The 20,383-nt window shown below is 41.8% G+C and overlaps 1 protein-coding gene across 6 annotated transcripts in view; it reads left to right on the top strand.

The window, feature by feature from the left end:
- akap9 (A kinase (PRKA) anchor protein 9) overlaps positions 1 to 20,383 on the top strand; it is a 160,832-nt gene that overhangs the window by 10,003 nt on the left and 130,446 nt on the right. For all 6 annotated transcript variants that reach the window (XM_024441461.2, XM_024441459.2, XM_024441460.2 and 3 more), the window contains exon 2: positions 17,271 to 17,552. In XM_024441461.2, coding sequence (XP_024297229.2) covers positions 17,271 to 17,552 — 282 coding nt within the window. The remainder of the gene's footprint in view (positions 1 to 17,270; positions 17,553 to 20,383) is intronic.

Raw genomic sequence — 20,383 nt, 5'->3', positions numbered from 1 at the left:
TCTAGTCTCCAGAGCCAAGTGCCCTTAGTTCAACCACAGCCAACTGAACACATTCATGACCATTTGGAGGTACAACATTTTTAGGCTACCTATACATTTTCTGTTTGTACACCCAGCTGTGGTTAGTGTATTGTTCTGCCTTTTGCCTTTGAGCATCTAATGCTATAGCCTAAGTCATTCTAGTATTCATCTTGGCATTGAAGACTGGTGTTACAATTGTGATAAGGGTCCCATGTATTTAGGCCTATAACTACACTACCGCCTAATTGAATCTGCTGTTGATCGTTATTCATTGTCTTTCAATCAGTGCTTGTTACAACAACAAAAAATTCACAGTAGCCTAGTGGGCACAGAAAACAAGCTATCTATAGTGTGATCTGTCTAAGTGAACAATCATCACTCACATACAGCAAACATTACTCAATGTGCCATAATTGATCAAATAGAAAGCCTCAAAACACTGAACCTAGTATGGTACGGTGTTCGATGTTAATTGTGTTTATCTATTGTTGGTATCAGTGGGGGATAAGCAGTGACACTGAGTAACAGATAATCGCTCTCTTGTAACGGTGCCAGCGGCTGAATTAGCTAACCTAGACCTTTTGTGAAACAACTCAATGATGGAATGTTTGATGCAGAAATCTCTAGAATTATTATCCAACAAGCCAATGTTTTGCTTTGAAGTGCTTAGAGTAGCATAGGAATAATCACTGAAGAATTAATTACCTGTCTGTCCTAGATAAAGAATGTTTGCAAAACAATATCAGAGTTAATCCATCTTTGAGACTGCAGATGGCATTATACACCTACTACGCAGGCCTCAGTCCCATGTGCTTGTCCAACTCAATGGTCCTTTGCCATATAGGGCAACACAGAATCATCTGCAATTGAACTCTGTGAAAGATTAGCCAAGGATTCCAATTTACTTTTGGGAGAAAATGAATTGAATTTGTTTCTGCTGTGCAAATTAGAGGTCGACCGATTAATCGGAATGGCCGATTAATTAGGGCCAATTTCAAGTTTTCACAACAATCGGAAATCAGTATTTTTGGACACCAATTTGGCCGATAACATTTTAACTTTTTAAATATATTTTCATTGTATTTTTTTACACCTTTTTGTTTAATCATTATTTAACTAGGCAAGTCAGTTAAGAACACATTCTTATTTTCAGTGATGGCCTAGGAACGGTGGGTTACATGTCTCGTTCAGGGGCAGAAGGACAGATTTTTACTTTGTCAGCTCGGGGGATTCAATCTTGCAACCTTACAGTTAACTAGTCCAACGCTCTAACCACCTGATTACATTGCACTCCACGAGGAGACTGCCTGTTACGCGGATGCAGTAAGTCAAGGTAAGTTGCTAGCTTGCATTAAACTTATCTTATAAAAAACAATCAATCATAATCACTAGTTAACTACACATGGTTGATATTACTAGTTTATCTAGCGTGTCCTGCGTTGTATATAATCGATGCAGTACACATTTGCGAAAAAGGACTGTCGTTGCTCCAACGTGTACCTAACCATAAACACCAAGGCCTTAATTAAAATCAATACACAGAAGTATATATTTTTAAACGTGCATATTTAGCTAAAAGAAATCCAGGTTAGCAGGCAATATTAACCAGGTGAAATTGTGTCACTTCTCTTGCGTTCATTGCACGCAGAGTCAGAGTATATGCAACAGTTTGGGCCGCAAATTTGCCAGAATTTTATGGAATTATGACATAACATTGAAGGTTGTGCAATGTAACAGGAATGTTTAGATTTATGGATGCCACCCGTTAGATAAAATACGTAACGGTTCCGTATTTCACTGAAAGAATAAACGTCTTGTTTTCGAGATGATAGTTTCCGGATTTGACCATATTAATGACCTAAGGCTCGCATTTCTGTGTGTTATCATGTTATAACTAAGTCTATGATTTGATAGAGCAATCTGACTGAGCGGTGGTAGGCACCAGCAAAACCCGTAAGCATTCATTCAAACAGCACTTTCCTGCATTTGCCAGCAGCTGTTTATGACTTCAAGCCTATCAACTCCTGAGATTAGGCTGGTGTAACCGATGTGAAATGGCTAGCTAGTTAGCGGGGTGCGCGCTAATAGCGTTTCAAACGTCACTCGCTCTGAGACTTGGAGTAGTTGTTCCCCTTGCTCTGCATGGGTAACGCTGCTTCGATGGTGGCTGTTGTCGTTGTGTTCCTGGTTCGAGCCCAGGTAGGAGAGAGGAGAGGGACGGAAGCTATACTGTTACACTGGCAATACTAAAGTGCCTATAAGAACATGCAATAGTCAAAGCTTAATGAAATACAAATGGTATAGAGAGAAATAGTCCTATAATAACTACAACCTAAAACTTCTTACTTGGGAATATTGAAGACTCATGTTAAAAGGAACCACCAGCTTTCATATGTTCTCATGTTCTGAGCAAGGAACTTAATTAAACGTTAGCTTTCTTACAAATTCAGAGCGAAAAGAATGCTTGAACTAATTGTTCTGACTTAACAGCAGTCAAGCACCCAAGCTAACGTTGGCTAGCTTGCTAGCTACTTCCAGGCACAAATGAGAGAACAGCTCACTCTGACCATTTTACTCGCCCTATAGCAGAGCAGGTTAGGCTGTTTGTATGTTATCTAGAGTGTTGGTGACTGCAACTGCTGCTGGTAACAATTTATTTATGCTGTTTTGCAAATGTTTACTGACACCCGCCTTATTCAACGGGTGTTGAGTGTTCCTAAATTCGTCAGTTATTCTTCACTCTGGCACACACATACGAGAGTGTGCTGAAATCATAGTAGATAGCCAGAGCGAATTTACCAGCTGCGTCAATCGACAATTGTCGTAGTGACAACAAAAACATTCTATTGAAATAGTTAGTTGAAGTCGGAAGTTTACATACTTAGGTTGGAGGAGTTAACTCGCTTTTTAACCACTCCACACCTTTCTTGTTAACAAACTATAGTTTTGGCAAGTCTGTTAGGACATCTACTTTGTGCATGACACAAGTAATTTTTCCAACAATTGTTTACAGACAGATTATTTCACTTATAATTCACTGTATCACAATTCCAGTGGGTCAGAAGTTTACATACACTAAATTGACTGTGCCTTTAAACAGCTTGGAAAATTCCAGAAAATGATGTCATGGCTTTAGATGCTTCTGATAGGCTAATTGACATAATTTGAGTCAATCAAAAGAAATCAGCCAAGACTTTAGAAAAACAATTGTAGACCTCCACAAGTCTGGTTCATCCTAGGGAGCAATTTCCAAATGCCTGAAGGTACCACATTCATCTGTACAAACAATGGCACGCAAATATAAACACCATGGGACCACGCAGCCGTCATACCGTTCAGTAAGGAGACTCATTCTGTCTCCTAGAGATGAACGTACTTTGGTGAGAAAAGTGCAAATCAATCCAAGAACAACAGCAAAGGACCTTGTGAAGATGCTTGAGGAAACAGGTACAAAAGTATCTATATCCACAGTAAAACGAGTCCTATATCGACAACCTGAAAGGCCGCTCTGCAAGGAAGAAGCCACTGCTCCAAAACCGCCATAAAAAAGCCAGACTATGGTTTGCAACTGCACATGGGGACAAAGATCGAACTTTTTGGAGAAATGTCCTCTGGTCTGCTGAACAAAAATAGTACTCTTTGGCCATAATGTCCATTATGTTTGGAGGAAAAAGAGGGAGGCTTGCAAGCCGAAGAACACCATCCCAACCATGAAGAACGGGGGTGGCAGCATCATGTTGTGGGGGTGCTTTGATGCAGGAGGGACTGGTGCACTTCACGAAATAGATGGCATCATGATGGAGGGAAATTATGTACATATATTGAAGGAACATCTCAAGACATCAGTCAGGAAGTTAAAGCTTGGTCGCAAATGGGTCTTCCAAATGGACAATGACCTCAAGCATACTTCCAAAGTTGTGGCAAAATGGCTTAGGGACAACAAAGTCATGGTATTGGAGTGGCCATCACAAAGCCCTGACCTCAATCCTATAGAAAATGTGTGAGCAGAACTGAAAAAGCTTGTGCGAGCAAGCAAGGAGACCTACAAACCTGTTTCAGTTACACCAGCTCTGTCAGGAGGAATGGGTCAAAATTCACCCAACACATTGTGGAAGCTTGTGGAAGGCTACCTAAAACGTTTGACCCAAGTTAAACATTTTAAAGGCAATGCTACCAAATACTAATTGAGTGTATGTATGTAAACTTCTGACCCACTGGGAATGTGATGAAAGAAATAAAATAACCTCTCTACTATTATTCTGACATTTCACATTCTTAAAATAAAACAGGGAATTCTTACTGGGATTAAATGTCAGGAATTGTGAAACTGAGTTTAAATGTATTTGCCTAAGATGTAAAACTTCTGACTTCAACTGTACTTTCATAGCGGAGTCTTTTGTTTGGACGAGTAGTGAGCTAGCTAAACAATGAACCATAATCCCAACTCAATATGTTAATACCCTGCATGAATCTGCAGGTAGCTAACCAACCAGGTTCAATGTTAGCTAGCTAAGATTAGGCTATAACTAGCAATGCAAATGGCTCTGAGATACGAGTAATTTTACTACGCAGATCATACATGTAACGTTAGCTAGCTAGCTAACAATACTCTTTCACTTGCAATGAAAGCAACTTTCTGACAAAATGAGAAACGTGTAATATCTGAAAATGTATCTAGCTAGACTCTTACCGTATAAATGGATGAGCGCTTCTCGCTCTCTATCGCAGATGCCATGGTTCTTCTTAGTTTGAAGATGTAATCTGGAGACAGGTGTTTTACAACAGCCTTCTGTGTCTTCTCTTTTCAATTCCGTCTGCATATTTGCAGTCACACGCCAGAATTTTATCCATCTCCTTAGCTATCATACTCTAATTCCACTGATTTCAAAACTCGGTCCTCCAGAAAGTGGAGAGCATCATTTTTGCAATTCTGCTATGTGATTATCTTTCAAAAAAGCTGCTTTAGAAAGGATAACCTATTCATTCTGACCAGCTCATATTATAGAGCGAAGCGTGCTACATGGCAGACCAATGCAAACTCATCTCTCGGTGTCCAGCCCAATCATTATCTCAGCCAATCATGGTTTGCCGGAAGGTTGGTTCCTTTTTCTGTGCCTAAACCAACTAAGCTCTTAATTTAACTATTGTATTCTTACTAACAGATAGCATATACATTGGGGCAAAAAAGTATTTAGTCAGCCACCAATTGTGCAAGTTCTCACACTTAAAAAGACGAGAGGCCTGTAATTTTCATCATAGGTACACTTCAACTATGACAGACAAAATTAGGGAAAAAAATCCAGAAAATCACATTGTAGGCTTTATAATTAATTTATTTGCAAATTATGGTTGGAAATATGTATCTGTAAGGTCCTCAGTCGAGCAGTGAATTTCAAACAGGTTCAACCACAAAGAACAGGGAGGTTATCCAATGCCTTGCCAAGAAGGGCACCTATTGGTAGATGGGTAAAAAAACTATCAAAAATATTAGTTACACTTTGGATGGTGTATCAATACACCTAGTTGCTACAAAGGTACAGGCGTCCTTCCTAACTCAGTTGCCAGAGAGGAAGGACATTTCTCAAGGATTTCACCATGAGGTCAATGGTGACTTTAAAACAGTTAGTTTAATGGCTATGATAGGAGAAAACTGAGGATGGATGAACAACGTTGTAGTTACACCACAATACTAACCTAATTGACTGAGTGAACGGAAGGAAGCCAGGCCTCCCGAGTGTGCAGCGGTCTAAGGCACTGCATCGCAGTGTTGCGGCGTCACTACAGCCTGGGGTTCGATTCCAGGCTGTGTCACAACCGGCCGTGACCGGAGGTACCATAGGGTGGCGCACAGTTAGCCCGGTTAGGTGAGGGTTTGGCCGGGAGGGCTTTACTTCGTTCATTGTGTTCTAGTGACTCCTTGTGGCGGGCTGGGTGCCTGCAAGCTGACTATGGTTGTCAATTGAACTGTAAATCCTCCGACACATTGGTGTGGCTGGCTTCCAGGTTAAGCGAGCGGGTGTTGAGAAGCACGGCTTGGCGTGTCATGTTTCGGAGGACGCATGACTCGACCTTTGCCTCTCCCGAGCCTGTTGGAGTTGCAGCAATGAAACAAGATCGTAATTGGATTGAAATTGGGGAGAAAAAGGGGGAAAAAATGTAAAAAGGAAGCATGTACAGAATTTAAAAACAATGTTTTAGACTTGCATCCTGTTTGCAACAAGGCACTAAAGTAATACTGCAAAAAATGTGTAAAAGCAATTAACTGTTGTCCTGAATACAAAGTGTTACGTTTGGGGCAAATACAATACTAGACATTACAAGGGTACAACTCTCCATATTTTCAAACATAGTGGTCGCTGCAACATTTCATGGAAATGATTGAAATCGTTAAGGAATGAGGAGTTTTTCCAGACACTGGGAGATGAGTTCACATTTCAGCAGGACAGTAACCTAAAACACAAGGCCAAATCTACGCTGGAGTTGCTTACCAAGAAGAAAGTGAATGTTCCTGGCCGAGTTAGTTTTGACTTAAATTTACTTGCAAATCGATGGCAAAACCTGAATGTTTATCTAGCAAAGAATGTGCAAATATTGTACATTCCAGGTGGGCAAAGCTCTTAGTCTCACAACTGAAAGAAATACGCACAGCTTTAATCACTGCCAAAGGTGCTTCTACGAAGTATTCACTCAGGTGTAAATACTTATCTAAATTATATATTTTTTATTTTTTAATACGTTTGATAACATTTCTGAAAACATGTTCTCACTTTATCTTAATGGGGTATTGTCTGTAAATGGGCGAGGGGGGATTTAAAAAAATAAATACATTTTGAAATCAGGCTGTAACATAACAGAATTTGGAATAAGTTAAGGGGTATGAATACTTTCTGAAGGCACTGTACATAATGGTATATGCAAAGGCTAAGGGCATAAACTACACAAGTACATTTTTGTCTTTTATATATAGTACCAGTCAAAAGTTTGGACACCTACTACTTTTTTCTTTATTCTTACTTTTTTCTTCAATGTAGAATAATAGTGAAGACATCAAAACTATGAAATAACACATATGGGATCAAGTAGTAACCAAAAAAGTGTTAATCAAAATACATTTTATATTCAAAGTAGCCACCCTTTGCCTTGATGACAGCTTTCTTTGCACACGCTTGATAATCTCTCAACCAGCTTCACCTGGAAGGACATATTTACACCGGTCTAATGGCCATTGCTCACGTTTCTTAGACCAAGCAAGTCTCTTCTTATTATTGGTGTCCTTTAATAGTGGTTTCTTTGCAGCAATTCAACCATCAAGACCTGATTTCTTGAAGTCTCCTCTGAACAGTTGATGTTGAGATGTGTTTGTTACTTGAACTCCGTGAAGCATTTATTTGCGCTGCAATCTGAGGTGCAGTTATTATAATGAATTTATCCTCTGCGTCCTCATGAGAGCCAGTTTCATCATACCGCTTGATGTTTTTCAAATCAAACTTTATTTGTCACGTGTCGAATACGACAGAGCCTGGGCGCGAACCCAGGGACTCTGATGGCACAGCTGGCGCTGCAGTACAGCGCCCTTAACCACTGCGCCACCCGGGAGGCCTAACAAGTGCAGACCTTAACGTGAAATGCTTACTTACAAGCCCTTAACCAACAGTGCTGTTCAAGAAGCGTTAAGAAAATATTGACCAAATAAACTACCGTAAAAAGTAACACAATAACAAGGCTATATACAGGGTGTACCGGGACCGAGTCAGTGTGCAGGGGTACAGGTTAGTTGAGGTAATTTGCACATGTAGGTAGGGGTGATGTGACTATGCATAATAAACGAGTAGCAGCAGTGTACAAAACAAATGGAGGAGGGTGTCAATGTAAATAGTCCGGTGGCCAGTTGATTAATTGTTCAGCAGTCTTATGGCTTGGAGGTAGAAGTGGTCAAGGAGCCTTTTGGTCTTAGACTTGGGGCTCTAGGTCCAAGAGGCTTCTAAAACAGCTTCTAACCCCAAGCCATAAGACTCCTGAACATCTAATCAAATGGCTACCCAGACTATTTGCATTTCACCCCCCTTCTTTTACACTGCTGCTACTATCTGATATGTGGCCATAGTCACTTTAATAACTCTACCTACATGTAGTCACAGATTGTGGATAAACACTCTTCTGATCTTTCTATCAAAAAACACCCTACTGCCATGTGTGAGGAATGCATTTCTGCATATATTTCTAAGGTTTCACAATTTTCAATATGTCAACAATGGCTTCAGTAAAAGTCTAAAGAATGCATATCAGAAAAAGCACACACAATGTAGTTAATGCACGTTTCTGAAGATGATATCCAACCGTTATATCATAACGCTGAAAAAGGATACGGACAATAAAAAGAGAAACCAATTATAGACCATATGAAATCTTTATCAAAGTTAAGCTTTGCAGAGAAAGTTTCAAAACGATCAATGTAAAGAGCATGTTTTACAAAAACGTAGCAAACAAGGTGATCAAATACTTATGTCATGCAATAAAATGCAAATTAATTACTTAAATCATACAATGTGATTTTCTGGATTTTTGTTTTAGATTCCGCAGTTGAAGTGTACCTATGATAAAAATTACAGACCTCTACATGCTTTGTAAGTGGGAAAACCTGCAAAATCGGCAGTGTATCAAATACTTGTTCTCCCCACTGTATATAGCTGCATGCACTAGGTAGAGCTGCATTGAGGTCTAGTGCTTTAGGAAACCTCAGTCTGGAAATGTGCCCTCTTTTAAGCTACGTTGTCTGACGGTGCAGTCAGCCCCCCCAGGTAAGTGGGGTGTAGTATCCTTGGCAACAGGGGCTACCTGTTGCTCGCCATGCCGTGTGACATCTGCTGCCCATAATAGCCTGCTGTGTGAGCTCCCCTGCTTTCACCCAGCTCCCATAGCCGGCCATTCAGTTCACTGACTGAACTCACTCACTCACTTCACCCCACTCAGTGGCTGTCACCAGTCCTTCATCCATAATGGATATCAGGGCTTTTACTGTCCAAGTCATGTAATTAGTGCCAGCATTCACTTATGGCGATTAACTGTACAGACTGTTGGTGCACAGAGGGAAATTACATTTGTGTGTTTGGGTGCGGACTGCACACTGAGGGAAGTTTGTGTGTGTGTACACACAGTCGCGCATGCTCTGAGAGCTGATTTGTTTATTCTATGTCGGACTGTCCCCGGGGGGAAAAAAAAGAAATATATATATATATATACTGCTAAAAAAAATAAAGGGAACACTTAAACAAGACAATGTAACTGTCCAATTAGGAAGCAACACTGATTGACAATAAATTTCACATGCTGTTGTGCAAATGGAATAGACAGGTGAAAATTATAGGCAATTAGCAAGACACCCCCAATAAAGGAGTGGTTCTGCAGGTGGTGACCACAGACCACTTCTCAGTTCCTATGCTTCCTGGCTGATGTTTTGGTCAATTTTGAATGCTGGCGGTGCTTTCACTCTAGTGGTAGCATGAGACAGAGTCTACAACCCACACAAGTGGCTCAGGTAGTGCAGCTCATCCAGGATGGCACATCAATGCGAGCTGTGGCAAGAAGGTTTGCTGTGTCTGTCAGCGTAGTGTCCAGAGCATGGAGGCGCTACCAGGAGACAGGCCAGTGCATCAGGAGACGTGGAGGAGGCTGTAGGAGGGCAACAACCCAGCAGCAGGACCGCTACCTCCACCTTTGTGAAAGGAGGAGCAGGAGGAGCACTGCCAGAGCCCTGCAAAATGACCTCCAACAGGCCACAAATGTGCATGTGTCTGTTTCTGACCGTTTGAGCAGACTCCATGAGGGTGGTATGAGGTCCCGACGTCCACAGGTGGGGGTTGTGCTTACAGCCCAACACCGTGCAGGACGTTTAGCATTTGCCAGAGAACACCAAGATTGGCAAATTCGCCACTGGCGCCCTGTGCTCTTCACAGATGAAAGCAGGTTCACACTGAGCACATGTGACAGAGTCTGGAGACGCCGTGGAGAACGTTCTGCTGCCTGCAACACATGACCGGTTTGGCCGTGGGTCAGTCATGGTGTGGGGTGTAATTTCTTTGGGGGGCTGGACAGCCCTCCATGTGCTCGCCAGAGGTAGCCTGACTGCCATTAGGTACCGAGATGAGATCCTCAGACCCCTTGTGAGACCATATGCTGGTGCGGTTGGCACTGGGTTCCTCCTAATGCAAGACAATGCTAGTCCTCATGTGGCTGGAGTGTGTCAGCAGTTCCTGCAAGATGCAGGCATTGATGCTATGGACTGGCCCGCCCGTTCTCCAGATCTGAATCCAATTGAGCACATCTGGGACATCATGTCTCGCTCCATCCACCAACGCCACGTTGCACCACAGACTGTCCAGGAGTTGGCGGATGCTTTAGTCCAGGTCTGGGAGGAGATCCCTCAGGAGACCATCCGCCACCTCATCAGGAGCATGCCCAGGCGTTGTAGGGAGGTCATACAGGCACGTGGAGGCCACACACACTACTGAGCTTCATTTTGACTTGTTTTAAGGACATTACATCAAGGTTGGATCAGCCTGTAGTGTGGTTTTCCATTTTAATTTTGAGTGGGACTCCAAATCCAGACCTCCATGGGTTGATACATTTGATTTCCATTGATAATTTTTGTGTGATTTTGTTGTCAGCACATTCAACTATGTAAAATGTAAAGAAAAAAGTATTTAATAATATTTCATTCAGATCTAGGATGTGTTATTTTAGTGTTCCCTCATTTTTTTTGAGCAGTGTATATATCTTGGTCGACCGTAAATCATCTGTTCTTTCGACCTATCGATTGGTCGAAATGTTTAAACGTGTTTAAAAAATATATATATATTTTTTAAATATAATGTTAAAAAAATAAAAAATATGTGTTTTTAATAAAATCAACTATATGCATTGAGCTTGTCTGATGCTTATGGTTTGATTAAATAAGACAAATGTCTTGAGGGCGCCAGAGATCTAGATATCCAGAATGAAAAGTAACTTAACCTGACCCAACTTTTCTCCTCCCGCTCCTGCTGGCTTTCACAGATTCTGCCTTTGCTCTCCTGACGTTGCCGCTAATAGGCTACACAAGGAGTCGGCAACCTTTCTCATGTGGAATGCCAATTTATCTTACCATTTCTACCGATCTGCGTGCCAGTTATGGTTTTCATATGCAAATTTTCGTGAGTTTAATTTAATTTATAATAACGTCTTCATATCTCAAAATCATTGTCATGTGGTTCATCAAAATTGTAACCAAATGAAAATGATACAAACCTAAAAAGGAACTTCTATTGCCATTACCAACTATGTAAAAATAGCCCACATAAAGCCAAGAAATAAAAACATTGCAGCCTGCAGGTAGAAAATATCCTGATTTAAAAATAAATATCCTATAAATCAAGTTGGCTACACATGGCCTGTCTTCTATCAACTATTAACTTGGGTCCGGCTGAAGCGTGCACTAGCAAACTTGCAACATTGTGTAAAATATTCTGGGCCCACAGAGTCCTGTGCCAGTGAGCTCGGAACAGACACAGCTGTAGGCTATTTGCGCAGGGGATAAGAAGTACTGCTTGAGTTGGCAGGAGTTTACCAGAGCTAACCATCGGCCCCTTAAATGTTCTACTGCTAGAGCTCCTGTTCCTTTTATAGACAATTAGCTCAAAAGACTTGTGGAGCACCTGCACCTAAATATAAACAGTACCAGCACCCAAAATGGGTACCAGAACCTATTTCAGTCGAGCACTGATAAGAAGTAATCAGGTAGTCCTATTTTATGACATTTCCACTGGATCAGAGCATGACATTTTTCCCTTTCATGCTGAGTTGTTATCGAAAGGGAGAGCACTGGAAAGATTTTTCAAACACTTGAGGAACTATTGTCATTCTCAATGGATGTAGAGAGATACTTTTTCTGCTTGCTGTTTGAAGTGAAGAAAACATTCCTTTGAGAAGCTCCACAGGTCATTAGTGGTGGTGCGTTAAAGCCTATCAGAAACACCAAATGGGCACATTTGTATGCCTACATTTGCGCGCAGCCACGGTAGCTTGTAGGCCTATTTCAATGAGTGCTTGTCCTAACTCCTGACAGGAGTGCTCCAAACAAAAGAGACTGACTAAATTGACAAAACTCTTCAATGGAATGAAATAAGCCTAAACTTGTTCCTCATAAGTGTAGCATAGGTTGTGCGCTCTGCAAAGAATGTGTCCACTCTGACAATGATAAGGGGAAGACTGGAATAATAATATTGAATGAATTAACAGAAATTACCATAACCAAATTAACAAACATTGTAGGTTAGGAATTAATTGTAAATGTACTGCTGGTGATATATGTAATGAGGAGTTGATATACACTAACAATCAAATGCAAACAATTCACACAATAAAGTTATGAAACAATGAATGTGCACAAATTGGCGGGAGAACGCATTCTGGAGAGATTGTGTGCATCTGGGCACATGGTCTGGCAGCATTTAATGTGATATGGCCTCAGCGGAAGTCAGGGCATTCATACTTCTTGCGCTTGCTGAGCGGTGCAGAGTTGTTGTCAAGGAAGTGAGTTTGTGCTTTCTGCAGGACCTACTGCCTCCACCTACCTTCAACCAATCATGTCAATGCAGAGCTATACAGAGCCCTCCGCATTGTTCCAAAATGTGTGAGGTACATGGAGATGCGGTACGGCGGTCGATTTGGCCTCTGCTTGCCTCTCGAGGTTCCGCAATTGCAACACACTCTCCATATGGAGCCTCCAACCACATTTCCGGATCAAGTATTACTTGGATTTTAGTCTAGAGAGAGAGTGTATACATACATTACATAACATAGCATGACATAACATACAGTGGGGCAAAAACGTATTTTCCGCCATAATTTGCAAATAAATTCATAAAAAATCCTACAATGTGATTTTCTGGATTTTTTTTCTCATTTTGTCTGTCATAGTTGAAGTGTACCTATGATGAAAATTACAGGCGTCTCATCTTTTTAAGTGGGAAAACTTGCACAATTGGTGGCTGACTAAATACTTTTTTTGCCCCCACTGTGCATAACATACATACACATTAGTACCAGTCAAAAGTTTGGACACACCTACTCATTCAAGGGTTTATCATAATTTGTACTATTTTCTAAATTGTAGAATAATAGTGAAGACATCAAAACATAATATAACACATGGAATCATGTCGTCCCCAAAAAAGTGTTAAACAAATCAGAATATATTTTAGATTCTTCAAAGTAGCCATCCTTTGCCTTGATCACCTGGAATGCTTTACCAACTGTCTGGAAGGAGTTCCCACATATGTTGAGCACTTCAAATCAAATCAAATGTATTTATATAGCCCTTCGTACATCAGCTGATATCTCAAAGTGCTGTACAGAAACCCAGCCTAAAACCCCAAACAGCAAGCAGGAAAAGGAAAAACTCCCTAGAAAGGCCAAAACCTAGGAAGAAACCTAGAGAGGAACCAGGCTATGTGGGGTGGCCAGTCCTTCTGCCTGTGCCGGGTGGAGATTATAACAGAACATGGCCAAGATGTTCATAAATGACCAGCATGGTCGAATAATAATGATAAGGCAGAACAGTTGAAACTGGAGCAGCAGCACGGTCAGTTGGACTGGGGACAGCAAGGAGTCATCATGTCAGGTAGTCCTGGGGCATGGTCCTAGGGCTCAGGTCAGTTGAAACTGGAGCAGCAGCACGGCCAGGTGGACTGGGGACAGCAAGGAGTCATCATGTCAGGTAGTCCTGGGGCATGGTCCTAGGGCTCAGGTCCTCCGAGAGAGAGAAAGAAAGAGAGAAGGAGAGAATTAGAGAACGCACACTTAGATTCACACAGGACACCGAATAGGACAGGAGAAGTACTCCAGATATAACAAACTGACCCTAGCCCCCGACACAAACTACTGCAGCATAAATACTGGAGGCTGAGACAGGAGGGGTCAGGAGACACTGTGGCCCCATCCGAGGACACCCCGGACAGGGTCAAACAGGAAGGATATAACCCCACCCACTTTGCCAAAGCACAGCCCCTACACCACTAGAGGGATATCTTCAACCACCAACTTACCATCCTGAGACAAGGCTGAGTATAGCCCACAAAGATCTCCGCCACGGCACAACCCAGGGGGGGGCCAACCCAGACAGGATGACCACATCAGTGAATCAACCCACTCAGGTGACGCACCCCTTCCAGGGACGGCATGAGAGAGCCCCAGTAAGCCAGTGACTCAGCCCCTGTAATAGGGTTAGAGGCAGAGAATCCCAGTGGAAAGAGGGGAACCGGCCAGGCAGAGACAGCAAGGGCGGTTCGTTGCTCCAGAGCCTTTCCGTTCACCTTCCCGCTCCTGGGCCAGACTACACTCAATCATATGACCCACTGAAGAGATGAGTCTTCAGTAAAGACTTAAAGGTTGAGACCGAGTTTGCGTCTCTGACATGGGTAGGCAGACCATTCTATAAAAATGGAGCTCTATAGGAGAAAGCCCTGCCTCCAGCTGTTTGCTTAGAAATTCTAGGGACAATTAGGAGGCCTGCGTCTTGTGACCGTAGCATACGTGTAGGTATGTACGGCAGGACCAAATCAGAGCGATCGGTAGGAGCAAGCCCATGTAATGCTTTGTAGGTTAGCAGTAAAACCTTGAAATCAGCCCTTGCCTTGACAGGAAGCCAGTGTAGAGAGGCTAGCACTGGAGTAATATGATCACATTTTTGGGTTCTAGTCAGGATTCTAGCAGCCGTATTTAGCACCAACTGAAGTTTATTTAGTGCTTTATCCGGGTAGCCGGAAAGTAGAGCATTGCAGTAGTCTAACCTAGAAGTGACAAAAGCATGGATTAATTTTTCTGCATCATTTTTGGACAGAAAGTTTCTGATTTTTGCAATGTTACGTAGATGGGAAAAAGCTGTCCTTGAAATGCTCTTGATATGTTCTTCAAAAGAGAGATCAGGGTCCAGAGTAACGCCGAGGTCCTTCAGTTTTATTTGAGACGACTGTACAACCATTAACATTAATTGTCAGATTCAACAGAAGATCTCTTTGTTTCTTGGGACCTAGAACAAGCATCTCTGTTTTGTCCGAGTTTAAAAGTAGAAAGTTGGCAGATTTTGTTGGGTGATTTTGTTTCACTCTGTGGTCCAACTCACCATCTCAAATTGGGTCGGGTGATTGTGGAGGCCAGGTCATCTGATGCAGCAATCCGTCACTCTCCTTGGTTAAATATACCTTACACAGCCTGGAGGTGTGTTTTGGTTTACTGTCCTGTTGAAAAACAAATGATAGTCCCTCAAAGCGCAAACCAGACGGGATAAATCACAGAGTGTCACAAGCAAAGCACCATCACACCACCTTCATGCTTCACGGTGGGAAACACGCATGCAGAGATCATCCGTTCACCCACTCTGCGTCCAAAGACACAGCTGTATTTGTTGTAACCAAATAGCTCAAATTGGGACTCATCAGACCAAAGGACAGATATCCACCGGTCTTAATGTCCATTGCTTGTGTTTCTTGGCCCAAGCAAGTCTCTTCTTATTATTGGTATCCTTTAGTAGTTGTTTCTTAACAGAAATGTTACCATAAAGGCCTGATTCACGCAGTCTCCTCTGAACAGTTGATGTTGAGATGTCTGTTACTTGAGTTCTGAAGGATTTATTTGGGCTGCAATTTCTGAGGCTGGTAACTCTAATGAACTTTTCCTCTGCAACAGAGAACTCTAGGTCTTCCTTCCCTGTGGCCGTCTTCATGAGAGCCAGATTCATCATAGCGCTTGATGGTTTTTGAGATTGAATTTGAAGAAATTTCTTGAGATTTTCGGGATGGACTGACCTTCATGTCTTAAAGTAACGATGGTCTGTCGTTTCTCTTTTCTTATTTGAGCTGTTCTTTCTATAATATGGACTTGGTCTTTTCCCAAATAGGGATATCTTCTGTATACCACCCCTGCCTTGTCACAACACAACTGATTGGCTCAAACGCATTAAGGGAATAACTTCCACAAATTCACTTTTAGCAAGGCATACCTGTTAATTGAAATGCATACCAGGTGACTATCTCATGAAGCTGGTTGAGAGAAGGCCAAAAGTGTGCAAAGCTGTCAAGGCAAAGGGTGGCTCTTTGAAGAATCTCAAATATAAAATATATTTGGATTTGTTTAATACTTGTTTGGTTATTACATGATTCCAGATGTGTTTTTTCAAAGTCCTCACTATTATTCTACAATATAGGAAATGATCAAAAATAAACTTGAATGAGTAGGTCTGTCCAAACTTTTGCCTGGTAGTGTGTGTGTGAAATATATATGGTTAAATACAATTTATTTAACCCTTATTTTACCAGGTAAGTTGACTGAGAAAACATTCTCATTTACAGCAACCTGGGGAATAGTTAGAGGAGTAGGATGAATAAACCAATTGTAAACTGGGGATCATTTAGATAATCCCAAAACCGCCATTCACTCAATTAGCGTTTGGCCATCTTTCGAGACTTTCATAGATGCAGATGTGTTCAACCTTGCCGAGCCAAACAGTTTTTCTTCCCTTTGTTCCTAAAGACATCACTTTGCACACTAATATTTAGGAAAGGGAGGATCATTTGAAACGGCAAAAGCTTTACGGTGGGTGAAAACTGCGGCTCATCCATACACCCAATTACCCATGCGTTTCAGTCATTAGATGTTTGACGTCTAGGAAGTTAAAAAAAATGGTCCTTTTAATGGGTATTTAAAAGATCAGGGGGAGCCACAACAGGAAGCAAACTGTTGTTTATTAGGGGCCTATATACGGCAAGGATTTACATTCGCATCGGAGGTTGATAGCTCCGGGACACACGCAATGTTTCACACCAGGTTTACCAAGTAATGTAGCACTACTGTAAGTATTATTCTGCTTTGCAATTTTTTTACCCTCTGACAATTATTGAATTTGAGTAGTAGTTGATTCTTGGGTAGGCCTAATCTTACAGAAAAGGCTAATTGAACTAATCATCAAAGATCATTTGAAGTTGATTGTGCTTGCTTTTTTGAAGGAATGTAAAGTGTAGCATTTAGCGTAGTTTGTTTTGGTAAATAGTCAGTGTTCAGTGTAGCATAGCATCTGGCCTTAAACCTAGAATTTAGCCAAGTTTGTTGGACTGCCTCTTAAACAGCGCAGACACACTGTAATCTCTGTATTTAACCTCACTGACCCTGCCTTGCCTTTTTGTCTGTCCTTCTTCCCTGTTCTCCCTGTGTGACCCCAGTTGGCTGAGTACCGGCAGAGGAAAGCTCACGCAGACAGACAGAAGAAGAAGCAGAAGAAGAAAAAGAGGAGAGAAACAGACGACGACCCAGGTGGAGATGGACCGGGGAGAGGGGAGGCCGAGCAGGAGTTGGATCAGTCGGTAGGGGAAGAGGTGTCGGGGAATAGGGGGGTGGTAGGAGGAGGAAGAGGTGAACCGGACCCCCCCACCACAGAGTTTACCTTCGCTAGGACCCTGCGTTGTGGTGAGCCGGTCAAACACGACCAGACGTACACCATAGAGGTAAGGCCAAAAACCACTGGACTGATTGAGCTAATTTACCGCTCAAAACCTAGATTAGTTGAATCATGTACGTTAGTGCTATGATCTTTCTTTTGCTGATACTATGATAGAGAAGTATTGTAAGCAGTATTGGCCCGATATTTCTGTGGCTTCCTGTATTGTCCCATACTGATCACCTAGTAAAATATCATGGTAACTTCAATCACAAATATGAATTAATGCTAAATATACTATTTTATTTCTAAAGCATTTCTACAGTTTTAAGGTGCACATTTTTGTTGCTTGGCTTGAAAAAGTATGAAAATGTATACACTCACTACTGTAAGATGCTCCGGATAGAGTGTCTGCTAAATTACTAAAATGTTAAATAGAATATTACAGTAGATAAATAAAAATGCAAAATGTAGTGGTCCAAACATGACATAAAGGTTTTGGTTATCACGCATACAGAGAGATATTCAATGACGTAGACCCTGATAAGCGATTCACATTTTGTTGCATCAAAGCCATTGTCTGAATCCATTTGAGCAGATATCAAACAACAGTCCCCTGAAGTAACCTATGCAGTTGCCATGAGCTACTTTTGTGAGTGCCGATTTTCAATGGTTCAATATTAAACAGTGGAGTAGCCAATAAGTGTCCCTGTAAGCTCTTGATTTGCTGAATCACAACACCTATTTAGCAGAATTTGAAGTTACAGCTGGCAAACTGCATTTCTTTCTATTTGTGAATATTGTTATTGTGCTGGGTTAAAGTATTATTTAGTGTGTTTTGTTTTTCTTCAACTCTGGTTAGATAATGAGCTAAATAATAATTGTTCAGGCTGCTTTTCCCAGCTCTTCAGACATTTGTTTTTAATGCTTCATTGCAAGCTCGCTCGCTCAATCAATCTCTCCCTCTTTCAAATGACCGCCTTAGTCTGCCGTTATTAATTTAACTCGGCTCACCGTTACACCGTCAATGTGAAATATTTAATGCGTTTCACAGACAATCGGGAAGCCCCTCACAACCTTGAGCTTATCCGCAGGTGTCGAACAAGGTGCATGTACCATGCCACCCCCAATTCCGCACTCCACCTACGCCGAACAATGCAAACTCCCCTTTCCTCCCTCCCTTCTGTTCTTTTGTAACACTTGTGTCACGAACAGCATTAATAGTTTTCATTCCCTCTGTTGCTGAAAAACCACACCACATTTTTTCCTCCCCTTGTCGCCCGAATGTGACTGGGAAATGATGGGTTGCCATGGCAACATGCATTTGCCTTTAAACAGGTTGAGCCGCCTCATTGTAGTGTTGGAAAGCTTCGTGGCCTTGTAGCACAAAACGGACCTGGAGGTGATTGAATAGAGTGGCTGCTGCCGGTCTTTTCTTTTGGTGGTCAGTATTCTTGAGGTATAGCTCAGCACTTTTTCCATCGTGACTACTGTATTTCTGTCGGCATGCAGACATTTTGATCAGCACCGTGCCTAACTGTTTGTCACGAATTGCCACTTCTGTCATTTTAATGGTAAAATGTTCATAGGTCCAAGGTGCTCGTGAGTTTGGACTCATGCCGTTGAATTCGGACTCATCTGAATCCATATTTGTAATGAGACGGATAAACGGTTCAAACATTTAGTTGACACTTTTACATTTTTTTGTCTGTCTTCTCACAATTTGTTTTCATACCCAAGACAAAGGGTGTAATTGGCCCAGGGCGTACCATTGAATTAACACAGACGTTCCTAGTAGCCATGCAACTTCCCTTGCAGTGAGGGGTTGCTGTGGAAACACCAGCTTCAAAGTGTTCCCCTCCAGAGCACTTGTATAGATAGATGGCTTCACAGAGATCTGTGTTAGCACTGACCTGTTGTATTGTCTCTCACCTGCGCATATCTTAAACAGATGAACCGCAGTTCCCATCTGACACAAGTGGTATAATAGAGGCTGATTATCTGATGTTTTGACGTCCTGATACAGTCAAATCCATGATAAGCTGCTTGACTATCTTTGAAATTCATATTCACGTTTCCGATTTCATAATTGTCAAGTGATAGGCCTAACCTAGATAAATGTTATTCCAATCCCCCACAGGATCTTGGACATGTGATTTCTTAAAGAGAAGTGCCAAATTGTTCACGATTCATGCTTGCAAAAAAATGACATCTAGTGTTGCTACTAAGCTACATTCAATGCCGTTTCCTATTCTACCTTCCCTAGAATCACCAGAATTCAACAAGCAGTCCAAGCAATATAGGCTAGACTGTTGCCGATACCAAAGCCATTCTCGATCCTCAATGAAAAGGAACTATTGGCCTAATGTGCCATTTAACTCGGACAATAAAACCTCTCATTTAATTTCTCCTCATCTTGCCCCATAGTGTTCTAACTTTTTATCTTGTTAAAGTGAAATTAGCCCCTTTATAGAAAAGGCTCTAATGATCTGCCATTATTCAATTGAATAAAAAGTAGGTTGCGCCCCGTAATTGAATGTGGCACAGCATGCTTCCAAAATGCCCCATTGGATCTAGGTCAAAGGGGCAGACAGCATTTGACATCGCCATTATTGACTTATTCTTCTCCAGAAACTGACCAGAACTTGCCACACAAAGACAGAATGGAAATGAGAGAACAATAGGCTTGTCATATCATGAACTCCTCCCCCAGAATGTCCCTCTCTCACTGTACTTTCGCTCTTGAAGTAATGGGACTGTCAAGCAGAATACTAACTGTACACACAATGTTGACCTAGGATGGGCTTGTTTTAGCTAAAACTGCTGACTCATGTAGTTATGGTCCTTCAGTTTTAATGCACTTTCAAGCTTTGTTTTTCCTTCTTCTTGTTGTATTGT

Source organism: Oncorhynchus tshawytscha, linkage group LG13 (assembly GCF_018296145.1).
Source record: "Oncorhynchus tshawytscha isolate Ot180627B linkage group LG13, Otsh_v2.0, whole genome shotgun sequence".
NCBI classification, from domain to species: Eukaryota; Metazoa; Chordata; class Actinopteri; order Salmoniformes; family Salmonidae; genus Oncorhynchus; species Oncorhynchus tshawytscha.
The sequence above is the reverse complement of the archived record's forward strand: the minus strand, read 5'-3'. Positions and strand labels throughout refer to the sequence as shown.